Raw genomic sequence first — 16220 nt, 5'->3', positions numbered from 1 at the left:
GTTTTTTAAACTTCTCTGTGAAATCCCAAAGTCTTAAAGATCCTGACGGAATTCTGGGTTGCCAGTCCATAAGATGTAGTTTGAGACTCAGAAGCACTAGGCAGCAAGGAGAGACCAGAACTGGAGGCAGGTTCATGGGGAGAAGAGGACAGCATCAGGGGCATTTTAGCAGCACCAGCAGGGCTGATGGAATTGGGGAATAATCAGATTGGGGGAAGGAAGGGGACGGTGACTAGATGGAGGAGCTGATTTTATCTGGACAGTGGGTTCCAACTGGTGACTCACATCACACCCCATCGGTACATCTCCACATTTCCTAGAGTACAATTCCCACAACCTGACTCTGAAATTCATTAGACTTTTCCTTTGGAGGTGACCATATTCTTTATCATGAAAGGGGACACTATTAATAATTATGCTGGAACAACAGAAATAAACTGGGACTGCCTGGGGAAACTGGGAAATAAGTCATTCCCACCTTATTGGCTAAATATAGAGGACTCCCATAGGTGACTCAGAAGTCAAGCATGGAAATACTGGGGCTTTAAACAATCAAAGCACCCGGGATTTGAAGTCAAACTTTGTTCAATGGTATGAGTTTTTAGGGAGTTACTTCAACTCATTTGCCTCAGTTTTCTCGTCTGCAAAATGGGAGAGCATAATATTTCAGGACATGGAGCATGGTAAAGAGTCAATGAGTTGTGGAACTTCCCTGGCAGTCCACTGGCTAAGACTCCGCGCTTGCACTGCAGGGAGTGCTGGTTCGATCCCTGGTGGGAGAACAGAGATCCCACATGCTGCGTGGCGCCACCCAAAAAAAAAAAAAAAAAAAAAAAGTCAATGAGTTGTAACAAGAGCAACAACAGAAGTACTCTATTGTGTGTATTCTCTTTAAAAGAAAATGTACAAAAAGGCAAAACTATAGAGATAGCAAAAAGATCTAATGGTTGTCAGGGTTTGGGGTGGGGAGAGGGTTGAATAGGTGAAGCACAGGGGACTTTTTAGGGCAGTGAAACTCTTCTGTATATTATAATGGTGGATACAAGACCTTATGCATTTGTCAAAACCCATAGAACTATACATTAGAAAGAGCAAATCTTAATGCATGAAAAATTAAAAAATCATTTATGACTGGGGAGAATCCCAAAATGGAATGCAGAATGTGACAAAACAAACTGTATTACAAACGTATGAAACAGCCTCATTAAAGCGGGTGGGGGAAAGGAGCTTGACTTAAGCAACTTTAGAAATGAGTGGGGTCTGTAAAACTAAAAGCAAAAGAAAGTGTACATAAAGTTGATAACGTTTCCCACAGGGGTATGGGTTAACAATGCTGATGCTGCTATACATTTTTACTGGTGAATGGTGGGAGCCAGGTTTCTCATTGTTGGAGTGGGAATTTACAGATGAGCAAGGGGAGGACGCTAGAATGATTCATGTGGTAATGGATTAGAGCTGGAAATATAAATAGGACCTTACCTTAATACAGATGCAGATGGTTACATACAGAAATATTCACAGATATGTTTATGTACACAGGTTAGCATATACACATATATTTCTTTGTTCTGTTAGTTGAAATAGGAGGAATCTGGCCTTTGAGAAACAGCTAATTCTAGGACTGGGGCAGGGGATACACAAGATGAGTCTGGGGCAACATATAGTGCCAGAAGGTAAGGAAGTGCTCAAGAACAACAAAAGACACACAAAGATGGGAATATGTCAAAGGGACACAGGAGCCAACTAAAAGAGCTGCCAGAGGCCAAATCTGGACCAATTTGAGCAACAAAATTAAGCAGTACTGGATTATAACTGAAAGTATGAAATAAGTATCTATGAGTCCATTGATGTAAATAAATGACTAAATAAATAGAGGAAAAGAAACACATCTTCAGTGCAGAAAAACTCCAAATAACTTACATAGATACTCCACCCTCAAGGGGGTAGAACATTACTCCCCACTCTTTAAGTATGGGCTAAGCATAGTTACTTCCTTCCAAAGAGGAGAACATGAAAAGGGGTAAAAGAAGAGCAACATTACAGAGGAGAAACCTGACAGATACTACCTCAGCCAGGTGATCAAGGGCAACAACAACAGTGATAAGTCCTGTTGATGTCTGAGAAACTGCTACAGCCAAGAAGAATCTAGGAGACATGAGATAAATGCAATGTGGCATCCTGGATTGAATCCCAGGATAGAAAAAGGACATTAAGTAAAAACTAAGGAAATTAGAATAAACTATTAATGGTAACTAATGCACCATATTAATGTAAGATGTTGATAATAGAGGAAACAGGATGGGTGGGGGATATAGGAACTTTGTATTATCTTTGCAATTTTTCTGTAAATCTAAAACTTCTAAAAAATAAAGTTCATTTTTAAAAAGATGGCAGGGTTTTAAAAACACATTTAGTTTATTTAGACTTTAGAGTGTTAAAGCAATTACATGGTCTGCCTTAAAAATGGAATTTCTTCAATGGATTAAGAGAAATATTTATTTATCCTACAGTTTTAATATGTTTTGTCCAATGAAAGTCAGCTACCAATTGTTTAGGTCAATGTCTCAATGACTCAGGGTCTTTCATTTGTATGCATTTGAAATACAAACAAGGAAAGATGACTAGCTTCTTGATCATTTAAAATTAAATGAAAATACCAATATTGAAAGAAATCCACGTAGAGCAGATATCAATCCCATTGCCTAAATTTTCATTGCCTAAAATTGTTTTAGTAGAGAATGACATATATTGTTGTCTAATTGGAACAGTTTTGCTCTCTTAAATAAACTACCAGCCAAAGATTATTCAGGCTGCAACTGACAGAGGCTTTACTGCTAGTTCCTTCTAATTTGGAGAATTCCTTTTTTTGAAAAATCGAGTCTTGTTGCTTCGTTAAAACTGGAGGGAGAGCAGGACCGAAGCTCACTGGCGGTGTCCCTGAGCGGAAGGCAGGACTGTAAGCCAAGGGACCTGCCCATTGGTGGGCTGCCGGGCAGCTGTGGGGCGGGGACGCCTGGGATGGAGCTCATAGCCCATTGGCTGCGTCGCTGGAGGATGGTGTAAAGGACCGCCAAGGCCTGTGCTGCCGGTTTCCACGGCAACGGAGGCTTGAAAGAGCCACTCAGATTTCGGCGTTCGTTCCCAACTCCCCCCTTCCGGAGGGGGGATGGGCGGCCTGGATTTGAGGGCTGGTGGAGGAGGCGTGGGGGCTGGGAGTTAAGGGGACAGGGCTTTCCTCCGACCAAACCAACCTAGCAAAGCAGCATCTGAACTGGGTTCGAGAAACCTGGCCTGCGTGCCCACTGGAAAAAAATCAGACAAACAGAAAGGCGTTAAAGACGAAAGAGAAAAATGACATATAATTCCATCCTCCCTTGACCTCTCCATTGGTAACACTGTGCATGTGAACGAACACAAAGCCTAGCACAGAGTAGGAACGAGATACTTAGTGGGAGGGAGGAAGGGAGGAAGGGAGGAAGAAAGAGGAGAGAAGGAGGGAGGATCCCTGATGTGGGCAACGTGGCGTGAGACTAGTGCCCGCCCTTTGAGGCCGAAAGCCCGCAGACAGACCTGACGGGGTATGACAGCCTTCAGTATGGGGGCTTGAAGGAGAGAGGTCTCGCCGGCGCACTGGAAGGACGGAGGAGGCGGCAAACAGGATCGTGACTAGGCATTTGGGAGACCTATCTCTGTAGTAAGACCGGGTTCACATTCCCAATGGCCCTGCCACTTACCAGGTGCCAGTGCTTCAACTCTTCAGATACCAGTGTCCTTGTATTTGGGGAATGATAAACAGTACCCACCTCGTTGTGTTGGTGTCAGAACTGAGGTGAGATAATGCATGTCAACCTCTGAATACAATGCCTGAAACACAGTAAACTGCAGTCACCAGCAGCTATTACCATAATTGAAGACAGGGTAGGATTTGACTAGGTGGAGAGAATAGGGGGTTATCCTTATGTGGGTGAGGAGGGAGGAGCAGTGTGGAAATCTTACGAAAGAGACCAGTTCGGATGTCATATAGAAAATCGTGGGAGATGATAGCCAGAGGACAAAAAGGAAAAACTAACGATGAGAGCTACTGTTTACTGAGGGTCTGGCACTCTGCCAAGCCCTTTACATGAATTTTTATTTCATTTTCTCATCGGCCCTGATAAGGCAGTTACCATTAAACACATTTTTCTGGTAAGGAAACAGGCCCAGAGAGCTTACATTTCTTGTCTGAGCTAAGAAATGGTACAACCAAACAGGGGCATTTGTAGTGCCCAGGACAAGAGTTCAATTGGAGGCCCATATACCACACGCCTCTGTGGTTAGAAGTGATACATCCATCATCAATCTAAGGTGTTAAATATGTTATATTCTCCTCCTTGACGGATCTACTTTCACAACAACCTGGAAAAGCCAGGTTTGAATTAGAATTCCAGGACCCTTGGAGGTCTGTGCCAGGGTGTGTTGGCCCAGCGAGGGCTACCCTCTGGATCCTGCATCCAACCCCTGTCCAGCTACCTCCCATCCCATCAGTGAGGGACCCAGCACGTATGAGTGGACACCCCAGCTGCCACATCTAGCTGTCTCTTGCAAACAGCTACTCTGAGACCTAAGCCTCAGGTCTGTAAGGGGTGCATCAGGCAGTGCAACCTGCCCTCAGCTGAGATGAACCCAGGGTTGAGGCCACAAAGGTTCTAATTGAGCTTAGGGGTATTTTGGAAGGGAATTCTGGGGTTTCGGAGAATGGTCTGGAAAGGGAGGGCACAGACTCTGGGTGGGCAGTTCCTCTTGTGCCTACAGATTCCCACCCCACCCCCTGAGAAGGGGCAGGGCTCAGGGCCAGAGCTACTCTTGCCAGGGATAAGGGAGTGTTTTGTTGAAGCTAGGCATTCACAATCCACTGTGCCTCACAGTGCGGGGGACATGCAGGCTAAGTCTCAGTGATATGCCCTCAGAGGAATAGGGGAGGATGGGCCTGACCTCCAGGCTGAAGGAAACCCTTAACAAAAGTGAGAAGACTGAAGGAGTGAATTCAATTAAAAAAAATTTTTTTTTATTATTATTTTTTAGTTGAAGTATTGTTGATTTACCGTGATTCAGGTGTATAGCAAAGTGATTCAGTTATGTATATAACTTTTTCAGATTCTTTTCAATTGTAGGTTATTACAAGTTATTGAATACAGTTCCCTGTGTTATACAGTAGGTCCTTGTTGTCTATCTATTTTATTTATAGTAGTATGTATCTGTTAATCCCAAAATTTGAATTTGCTTTTTGAAGATGAATGAATAAGCCCTCATTCAGTAGAGAGTCAGTGACAGGTGTGCTAAGGGATACTTTGAGTGTCATTTATAAAGGACAAGGAGGATACACACTACTGTATATAAAATAGATAAACAACAAGAACCTACCATACGGGGAACTACATTCAATATCTTATAATAACCTGTAATGGAAAAGAATCTGAAAAAATATATATATGTAAAACTGAATCACTTTGCTGTATAACTGAAACTAATACAACATTGTAAATCAGCTATGCTTCAATTTAAAAAAAGGAATAAAAAAAGGATAAGGAGGTACATATCCTGATCTGTAACCACAGCCAAGTAATTTCTAGATCATTCATGCAATAAATATTTATTGGGTTTTACTATGTGCCAGGCACAGTGCGAAATGTTGGAACTATAACCAAGCAAAAAAAGTCCTGGTCTCTGCCCTCTGGGAGCTCAAAATTGAGAGACAGAGGCAGATATCAATCAAACCGTGGCATAAATAAACATCATTGTACCTGCAGTGACCACTAAAAGGAGGGGAGTGTAAGAGGGTTTTGTCTAGAGGTTAGGGAAGGCTGCCATTAGGAAGTGGCATTAGAGTTGAGGGTCAGGGAAGGTAAGGGTTAACCTCGGGCCTGGGAGGGTGAATTCCTGGAATGAGTAGCAGGAGCCCAGCCAGGGTGAGGGGGTGAGGCCCAGAGGAGGCTGGGCGGCCAGGCAGGGCCTGGTGGGCCCCAGGGAGGACACAAAGTCTTTGAAGGTCTTTTAAGCTGGGGCTTAACGTGATCAAATTTTGTTTTGGGGACGATTTTCCTGGGTGGAAGGAGACCAAGCTTGGAAGCAGGGAGACCAGTGAGTTGGCTTGGCTGCTCTAGAGTTTTAAACTTTCCCATCAAAATGTCTTATTTTTAAAGGTAGAGGAAATGGACTCCTGTTTCTACAGAGTCTACAGGAATTTCTTTGAAGTCTTGTGTTGTGTTTTGCATTTTTTTTTGTTGTTAATTTTTTTTTTTTTTTTTTTTTTGCCAGAGATAATACATGAAATAGTTAGAAACAAAACCAAAGAAACCCCCCAGGGATATACCGTGGAAAATACATTTTCCTTCCAGCCCCAATCCCAAATATCCAGTTCTTCTCAGAAGCAACAGTTATCAATTTCACTAATATCCTTCCAGATTATTCTATACATAAATAAGCATATGTATATATTTATTCCATCATTTTAAAATGTAATATGTATATCAATAATCACATGATACATTTTAAATATCTTACAATTTTATTTGTCAATTACACCTCAACAAAGCTGTAAAAAGTAAAATTAAAACGTAAACAGCATACCATATCTTGCTTTGTTCACTTTAAAATGTGTCTTAGATGGTTTTTAATAGCCGTTCTTTTTAACAGCTGCATAGTGTTACACTATTTGAATGTGCCATAGCCTAACTACTATTGATACATAACTGATAATCAGGTTGCTTCCAGTCCTTGGTACCTTAAGTAATGCATCAGTGAACATACATAACATCTGACATATAACATCTTTGTGCACCTGTCCAAGTTTAGCTATAGATTCATTTCCTATGACTGCTGTGTTAAAGATTATATAAATTTAAAATTTTGATAGTGCCAAACAAACTGCTTTCCAAAGATGTTGGTCCATGTTTTATTTTAAAACTCTGCAAAGTTTGCATTCTCCTCCATAATATATCTGTTTATTTTCATGAAACATGTCCTCCCCCAAATATTCTTAGTCACTCTGACAAGCCAGCAAGTGGTGCTGTATGGATCCACTGGCTCTGCCCACGTCTGGTAACGCTCGCTCTCGTGGAATTCCACCTTCAACTTGGTATGATCTGACTCCTTAGCTTCCTCTTATACCATTCCACACTCCATCATACTGAACTCCTTCGGGTTGCTCTTTGTCAGCCATACCTGAAGTTGACATGAAGTAGGGAAATGTGCACTCTGGCTGAGAATAAAGTCCCAAAGGGGCCCAGAAGCCTCTTGCAAAAGGAGTTGTATGCTAGGCTGACTCCCTAGAGCAGTAGAGAGCACCAGAGGGAGTAAAAGGGTCAGAATGCTAGACTGGCATTTTAGGAAGATTACTTGTTCCTTAGTCCACCTCTTTCTCCCAACACTCTAAAAGGTCTTCACCAATGACCTCCACATTATTCAATCCAATGGGCACTCTTCAATCCTGACTTATGAATCTTGACATTTCTCAAGGCCAATTTTACTTGACCTCTTGCAGCCCTCAATACAGTTAATCCCTGCCACTTATAACTATCCTCCCTTGGTTTATGTGTCTCTACACTCTTGTTTTCCTTCTCCCTTTCTGGCTGTCCTTTTTTAGTTTGTCACGATATCTTCTTCCACCAGGGAAAACTCTCACATGTCAGAGTTGCATAAGGTATGGTCCGAGTTGCTATGATCTTTCTCCCCTACGCTTTTTCTCATGACCCGTTAGGAGATTATAGAATCAATTTCATGGGTCATATAAGCATTTATAAAAGAATGAAGCAATAGAATAGAAAATATCAGAGCACACCACCCAGAGAGATAATATTATTTCTTTCTATATATAAACTTGTTTCTATATAAACTTGTTTCTCTATATAAACTTGTTTATTTATATATAAGTATACACATGTATATGTATATGTTGGATGGCTGCAATGTAAAATGTATACCTTCTGTGGAATGTGGTTAAAGAGTTTGAAAACCATTGCTATAGGACACCTGTGTTTATATCTCAAGCCCAGAGCTCTCCTTAGAATTTAAGGCCTGCGGATATTGAACCACCCATCCCACACCTTATTTTAGACATCCTCTACGGGGATCTCAAACCCAACATAGCCAAAATCAAACTGAAGACCTTCATCCCAAACTTGGATTTTCTCCTCTATTCTACACCTCAGGGAGTGGCCCCACTATCTATCCAATTGCAGAAGCTGGAAACCTGGGTGTCATCCTTGGTACTTACTTTTCCTCCAGCCCATGTCTAAGTCTTGTTGACTTAAACTCCTGAAAATCTCTTTACCCTGCCTGCTTTTCTCTATCTGCATCATCCAGGTCCAAGGTACCCTCATCTGTCACCTTGGTAAACTGGACTTCTCTACACTTGGGCTTCCCTCTGACCCATTCTCTACAAAGTATCCTGAATGGTCTTTTAAAAATATAACCCTGATCATGTCACTTCCTTGCTCAAAAATTTTTCAATGGCGCCTCATCATTCTTAGACTCAAAATCTAAACATGGCTGACCAGACCTCCCCAAGAGAGCTCCGGTCTTATTTTGTACCATCATCTCCCTCCCCCTCTCTGCACTGTAGTCACACTGGCTGCGCCAGATGTGCTTGGTCGGCAGACAGCTCCCATTCCCACTGTTAATGTGCCTTCTGTGCTACTCATGCTGGAAAGCAAAAGCATTTCCTGACTCCCTTGCAGCTAGGGCTCCAGCAATTAGGTACACTTACATGAGGTTTGGAAGGTGGTAGTAGGCAGAAGTCAAACAATTTTGGCTGTTTTTGCTTTTAAGTAAGGTTGTGGAGACTCTAGTGTATGATCTCTGGCTTCAAGGGCTTGACATTCCACTGTTCTAGCAGTAGCATTGGCAGTGGCATCCTGTCCTTGAGTGGCAGCTTCCGCAGTGTGTCCTCAAACTCGGCCTTTCCAGTGATGGCCTCCTGGCTCCTTTCTGACTGTGAGAGAGGTTGTAGCTCCCCTGGTAGCTCAGTTCCATGGTGTTCTAGGAATCATTCCTAATATCCAGGCTAGAGCCCATCACTTTCCTCAATACCTAGAGCGGTTTGTTTCTAAACACTGGCTTTCATTTGGTTTCTAGAATCCACTGTGCCTCCTCCCACTATAGGGTTGTTATACTTGTTATTCTTATGCAAACCTAGGCTCATACCCTTACCACCACTTAACCCTCACCCCCACCTTTCAATTAACTTCTTATATAGTCTTTTGATCTCAGTTCAAACATTTTGTCTGGTAAGTTATCCCTGACCGCCCCCCCCAAGAACAGATGAGTTTTCCTTATTAAACATGTCACTCTGTATGTTTCTTTCAATGCATTATTACAGATTATATATTTGTGTGACTCTAGAATTCCAACCCCAAAGGGCTTGGCTATTTTGCTGCAGTCCGTTGCCTTGAAAGAGTTGGTGCTTAACATACGAGTGTTAGAGTGTTAAATGAATGGAATGAAGGCGGCCAGAGTGGAGGGTGTTAGGACAAAATCAAGCCTCTTATTACACTGACAAGCCCTGTCACTTCCTCTTGGCCTTTTCCCAACCACATCTTCCTGTGACTCTCCAGCCAGCCTGAACACACCCTGTGCTCTAGCCTCCAGGTCTTCGCACAGGCTGCTTCTGTTGCTTGAATATCTTTTCCTTCTTCACTTGACTCCTTCATTTTGCAGGTTTCAGTCCAGACATCATCTCTTCTAGTAGAACTGCATTTAAGACAATTCTATACTCTTTTCTAGAACATTAAAAAATACTTAAATATTATTTTAAAAATTGCTTCCTTATTACTTATCTGTAGCTCCCTCTGCAAGTGCAGTCTTATTCACGGGTGTATGTAGAGTGCCTTGTGTCGGGTCTGGCTCTTAATGGCCTTCAGTATTGTTGTAAGCTGAACGAATGAATGTCAGCTAGTCAGCCAGCCTCAAGCTGGGGATCTCGACACACTTCCCAGGAGCCCATGAACAGTGAGGGATTGTAATTTGGGGGCTGCTAGATCAGGAGAGGAAGCTGGGGGAGGTTTGTTCTGCTCCAGCCCGTGGCTCAGTCCCCAGACTGCCAGGCTGGAGGCCCTGGAGCGGATGGGGGGGCGGGGAGGGGAAGGGCAGGGAAACAGTTTCTTCCTCTGCTTTCTCCAGTAGAGTTGGGGGGGAGGGGCAGAGAGAGGGAAGATTCCTTCCAAGGAGGCTCCTTGGCACAGTGCCTGCTAGGAGGAAGGGGGAGGGGACTATGATGAATACAGGCTTTTTCCCCCCACGTCAGGCCTCCAGCACTGTGCGGGAGGGAAACCCGTGGCAGAGGAGGGGGAGAGGCGGGGGAGACAGAGGACAGAGGGAGGGAGGGAAGGAGGAGGGAAGACTGTGTTTGCCTTGGGAGACAGGAAGGAGAAAGGCTGAGCTGGCTCTGCAAGGCAGGATTCTGAAGAGCCAACCAGGCCTCAACTGTACCAGAGCAGCTCTGGAAATACCCTCAAATCACTGAGTCAGAGAATCAATACACTGGGAACATTAATTCTTAGGATCAGATCATCCTATCACCTCAGGGCTAGAAAATCCCTCAGAGGGTTGTGTCTGGAGTCTCCAGGGCTAGCTTGGAGGAGTGAGTCAGCTCTATGGGAAATTTCCTGGACCCTTTCTCTCTCCCTCCCTTATAGTTGGAAGAGATGGCATTTTTTCTAAAGCCCATGAATACTTTGTATCCAATTCAGCACACTTCCAATAACTGTTAAGATGATGAAACTGACAACCTACCTCAGTTTTTCCCACTGGTTTGTAATCTCCTGAGGGCAGTCCCTCTCAGTCTTGTTAGTACCATTCAGAACTGTGGTCTCAAACCTGGCTGCCCATCAGAGTTGCTTGGGGTGCTTACTAAAAATATTTCACTCACTCCAGTGATTCCGATTGCTTGGAACTGAGTTAGGACTTAACACTTTAGTTTTAACACTATGCTAAGTGATTTTGATGCAAAGGTTTAGGTAACAACTCCCAAGGGCCTGGGAAAACACAGTAGGTGTTAAGTGTTGCCTGCGGGGCTGGAACTGTATATGCAGAGTAAACAAATGGTGTGTGGGAAGCCTTGGTTGAACTAGGGTCTGTGAACCTATGCATCTAACATTTTGAAAGAAAATAGTGCAGCAGTGTTAGCAATACAAAAGATAAATATTTATTCAGAACAAAACTTTAAACAATCGATTTTACATTCTAAGCCACAAGGTAATAGCAAAACATAAAGGAAAGACAAAAACTAAAAGAAAAGCAGTGTACTGCCTTTTCTACTTTAACTTGATAACACTTAGTAGACCCAATGCCCTCTAGCTTGGCCTATTTCCCAAGTACATTTCAGAGTTAACAGCTCCCTTGGAATTCTGTCTTTCTCCTGAGAGTCCGGAGGTTGCAGATGAGCTCCAGTCGGCTGCTTCTCTGGGGACACTAGCTATTGAGGCTAAGATGCAAATGTAAACCTTTCTTTACTCAGGAGCACCTCTATTTCTCACTGATGGCAATGAACGGGGAAGGGGAAGGCCACAAAGGAGCAGGGCCACTTTAATCCAGACATGGTACCCCAGGGGGCAGTGAGTACACCCTGGATTATGTTCCTTTGTCCCTTCCGTATCTCCCAAGTATTCTGAAGCTCCTGCCAAAGCTTCTGCTTCCTTCCCCAGATGATTTCTTAGCATCCGCTGGGCTCATTATTCTTGAAAGAGCAGACTTTCTGGGCCCTCAAGTGCTGAGGAAAATGTTGTGAGGTGTGAGAGGTAGTGGAATGAGCACCGGGCTTGGGGTCAGGGAACTCTACTCTAGGCTAGCTCTGGCACCAGACAGCTATGTGATTTTGACCCAGTCATTTAACCTCTCTGGTCCTGTTTCATCTGTTGGAAAACCAGGGGATTGGTCTAGACCAATTTTTAGGTCTTTTCCAGCAGGAAAATTCTAGATTCTGATTCTGTGAAGAATGGCTTCTGAGCCACTGAAAGCGCTGTCACAAAGTCCATGCATTTTAATGCCGTAAGAGAGGCCCTTGGCCACCATTCAGAGCCTATTGACTCAGGTTACACACACTTCTACCAACACTGGTTTCACAAATTCTCAGACCACATAGATTAGAAGCAGCAAATTAACAGGGGGCGGGATGAGCTGCAAAGACAGACACCCTGACAGAAGCCAGGGCCAACAGCGTTCTCAATTCAACAAACATTGATGGAGTGCCGACCACTGCTGGGCCCCTACCTAGCACTGGGGCATAAAGATGAGCAAGGCAGCCGGAAGAATGAAAATCCGGGGAGAAGACAAGGGGTGGGGAGTAAAAAAGTACCAGAAAAAAAAATCTCCAAATACAAAAATGAAAATAAATTTTAAAAAAGGGAGGGGAGACATATCTGCACACTACAGTTCTCGGTCGGTAGTCGTTACTGATGACAGTGTCACCAAATTCAGGAAAGGCTGAAATGGAGTAAACTCGGTTTAGGAAGGCAAAGTGAGATGTCTCTTGTAGTTTTAAGAAGATCTCCTTCAAAAACGATAAAAAATGGTTTAAAAAAAAGTTTTGGCACTTAAGAGGGGTAAGCTGGCTCTGTGTTCACCCTGGCAGGCAGGCGGGTGTTCAGTGCCCGGCCACGCCGGTTAGCTGAGCTGCCACGGAATTGTGAACCGCTTTGGGACACTGGGCAAAGGCGTGTCCTCGTTTGCCACAGAGGTTACACACGATGCCCTTCCGGCAGTAAGGGCTCAGGTGCCCCTCCTCCCCGCACCTGAAGCACCTGTCCTGTGTGCAGCTGCCACTCATGTGGGTCCGGGAACCACATTTAAAGCACGTCTTGGGCTGCCCCTTGTACCAGCTGTAGCCCCTCTCGGCCCCCAGGAAGAAGGCCCCCGGCAGGTGCCTGACCCCGCCCTCCCCCTGGCGCAGCTCGATCTCGCACTTGTACTCCCCGGTCCAGATCCCAAACCTGTCGGTCACTTTCACCGGCACGGCCAACACATCGCAGTGGCGCTTGAGCCAGGTCACGATGTCCTCCACGTCCACCGTCTCGTTCCGGAAGAGGATGAAGAGCGTCTTCAAGCTGGACTTGCTCCGCCCCAGCACCACAAAGTTCTCCCAGCAGTCCTCCTGCTCGCGCTTCTCCTCGTAGACGCGTAAGAATAGGGCCAGCTTCTCCGCCGAGCGGAAGCTCACGTCGAACTCCCGGCTACCAGGGATCTGAATGACCGCGTATATGTCGCTCGGGTCCATGCCGATGGAGCGCAGGATGAGCGCGCCCACCACGAAGTCCCGGGTTGGGCAGGCGCCCTCGTCTCCCTGGAAACAGATGCGCACGAGGAAGCGGCCCTTGCCCGGGCCCGCCGCGGGGCCAGCCGCCGTCGCCTGCTCGTCCTGGGGGGGCCGCTCTGCCGCGTCTTCGGCCGCGTCGGGCTTGGCCGGGGCCGCCATGGCCGCCGCTTCGGCCTTCTTCCTCCTGCCGGCCTCGGCTGCGCCCTTCTTCTTGCGGGCGTCCGTCGCCTCGCCGGCCGGGTCTCTCCGGCGGCCCTTCGGGTCCCCGCGGCCGGCCGGGGGGAAGTCACCGAGGCCCGGCGCCGCCAGGCCCGCGGGGGCGCTGAGCCCGCCGCGCGCGCCGTTACCGCCCTCCTCTTCCCGCCGCGGAGGCCGCGACTCGCGGAACTCGCCCTTCTTCTCGGCCAGGTTCTTCACCACCTGGGCCCAGCCCATCTTCTCGCGGCCGCCCTCGGCCTCCTCGGCCCGGGCCGCCGGGCGCGCAAGGGACAGGAGCTGCGTCCGCCCCCGCTTCCTCTCCTCCTCCGCGCCGCCGCCGGTGGCCATTTTACCTCCTTCCCAGCATCCTCCACTCACTCCCGCAGCCAAAGGGCGCCCATGGCGCGCGCCCGCCCGCCCGGGGCTGTGGGGGTTTGTGCTGCTTCTTTTTTTTTTTTTTTTGAAATTCGACGCTTCTCCCCCCCGCCCCGCTAAGGTATTTACTTGCGGCGCTCGGCGGTCAGCGGCCGCGGGCCGGGAACCCCCTGGTAACGGCCTGGCTGCGTTTCCGTTAGTGCTCGCTCCAACCCTACCTCCTCGGCACCGAAGTGGGATGCGGAGCTTGGAGCGCGTCCCTATCCCTCGCGAGGGTTTGGCAGCCTTGGGCCTCGCTCTCGAGGATTTGGTATTTCGCAAGCGGTCCTCGATGATTTCATTCAAGCAGTTTTACTAACGGCCCCACAGCCCGAAGGCGGGAGAGAGTTGAGGAAGATTTCGCCCATTTTGTTTTCATTTTTGTACCTTTTCTATTAAAAAAACAAAGACAAAACTTAGCCCTTCCTCCTCCCAAAGCAGATCACAATGCATTATTTTTCCAACGTTGGATTATGGACATTTTCAAACATACAAAAAGTGGAAAGAATTTTGCAAGTGAACATTTTAACTTTTAAACTATTTTATCTTTCATTAAAATTTTACTATACCTATCACACTACGCCTGTATCCATCACTCCTTATTTTTTGATACATTTCTAAGTAAGTCATACTGAATGATTTTTTAAGAAGACCTCCATCATATTCATGATGACAATTATATTGAGCGCTTAAGTGTTCGATACTGTTCTAAGCACACTACAAGCTTTATCACATGGAATCTTCCAAAACAATGTTGTAATTATACCATTTTACAGGAGGCAGGGGCTTGGAGATGGGAGTTAAATCACTTGGCCAAGTGGCAGAGTTAACAGGCAGCCTCCACGCATAGGTGGCTTATACTTCTACTTCTTTACTCTGACATTTTGGATAAAGGACTCTGGATCAGACTCTCCAGGAAACGCCTTCACACAGATTCCCTAACTAAAGTTAGCACTGGACACAATCCTTATTCCTACCTCACCTGTCTCAACTGGTGCTTCAGAAGCATTGATAACATTTGGGTAGTTGAGGGGGTGGGGTTAATACCACCTTTTGTCATCTTGTTTTCTTTACCATAGCTGCTTGTGTTTCAGGGTGCTCCAGTGATCTTTCTGGGTTTAGTGAAAGAAAAGGATTGTGGACTCAGGGAGACCCTAGTTTGAATCTGACTGCTTCAAATCTCAGCTTTGTCACGTGGGGCCAATGACCTCAGTTTTCATAGCTCAATTTGCTCATCCATAACAAAGGGATATTAATATCTACTTTCAGAGGACGAATTTGGAGGTCCAAGGAGATAACCTGTGTCAAAGAGCTTAGTCCACAATGGGTTTCCAGGGAAGGTTATTCTTCCTTTCTGCCGGTGTTGGATTTTTTCCTATTTCTCTTGCAGTTCTGCTTAGCATCTGGGAGTCCCTGTGAGTTCTTAAGATCTTTCCCTTTACTCCGATTCCAGTACTGGTTTCAGGAAGACAGCATCTCCAACTCTTGTGCTATTTGGACCTTCCGATTCCCTCACTTTATAAATCTCGACGTGCTCTCATCCATCCCTTCTCTGCCACACATCCCCAGGATCGTACTGGGATCATTAACCAGAAGCATCAAAGTCTTAGATTCACGCATTCCACTCTTTTACTCTTTCTGCTTGCCTGCTCAGATCTTTCCATGGTGAGGGTATTTACATAGCCAAACAGAACCCATGTATTTTAAATAATCTCTTTTATTCCTCTCACCCTAACTGCCCACCCCAGGTAACTAACACACAATCAAATATCTACAAGGTAGGTACCTTAAATAAGGAAAAGTGCTGGGAGAACTGGAGGGCACATATTCTACCTGAAGGGGCAGCTGCTAGTCAACTCCAGCTAATTATCGTTCCCACTGTGGCCAGATTTTCCTGTTTTTAAAATGAAGCCTAACTCTAGTTTCTTTTTTTTTTTTAATGGGAAACATTCTTCCTTCTCCTTCTTCTTCGAGGTTGTCTCAGCTATATTTGGATCCGCTGTATAAATTTTAGAACCAGCTTACTAAATTCCAGGAAACCACTTTTGGGGATTTTAATTGGGTTTGCATTGCATTTATACAGAATTGCCATATTGTAATGCTGACTCTCCCCATTAGTGACCCTCCTGGATTTCTCATTTATGTAAGTCTTATTTTATGAATTTCAATAACATTTTGTAGTTTTCTTCCTAAAGATTTTGTATAATTTTGGGGGGGATTTATTCCAAGGTGCCTTAGTTGCTGTTGTAAATGGTATCTTTAGAAATCACATATTTGTTTTCAGTATTTAAAGGAAACACAATTGAATTTTTTGTATTGAGCT

General features: G+C 45.3%; 1 protein-coding gene across 1 annotated transcript; it reads right to left on the bottom strand.

Annotated features, from left to right (window-relative positions):
• Positions 1–12616: 12616 nt before the first annotated feature.
• ZCCHC3 (zinc finger CCHC-type containing 3) lies at positions 12617–13831 on the bottom strand (the record flags this gene model as incomplete). The annotated part of the gene is made up of 1 exon (XM_082644501.1): positions 12617–13831. One exon carries the CDS (start codon positions 13829–13831, stop codon positions 12617–12619), a length of 1215 nt encoding a protein of 404 aa, XP_082500627.1.
• Between the last annotated feature and the right edge of the window lie 2389 nt (positions 13832–16220).

The sequence above is a fragment of the Mesoplodon mirus genome (genome assembly GCF_964341445.2).
Source record: "Mesoplodon mirus genome assembly, chromosome: 15".
Classification (NCBI taxonomy): Eukaryota; Metazoa; Chordata; class Mammalia; order Artiodactyla; family Ziphiidae; genus Mesoplodon; species Mesoplodon mirus.
This window is presented reverse-complemented; position numbering and strand designations above follow the sequence as displayed.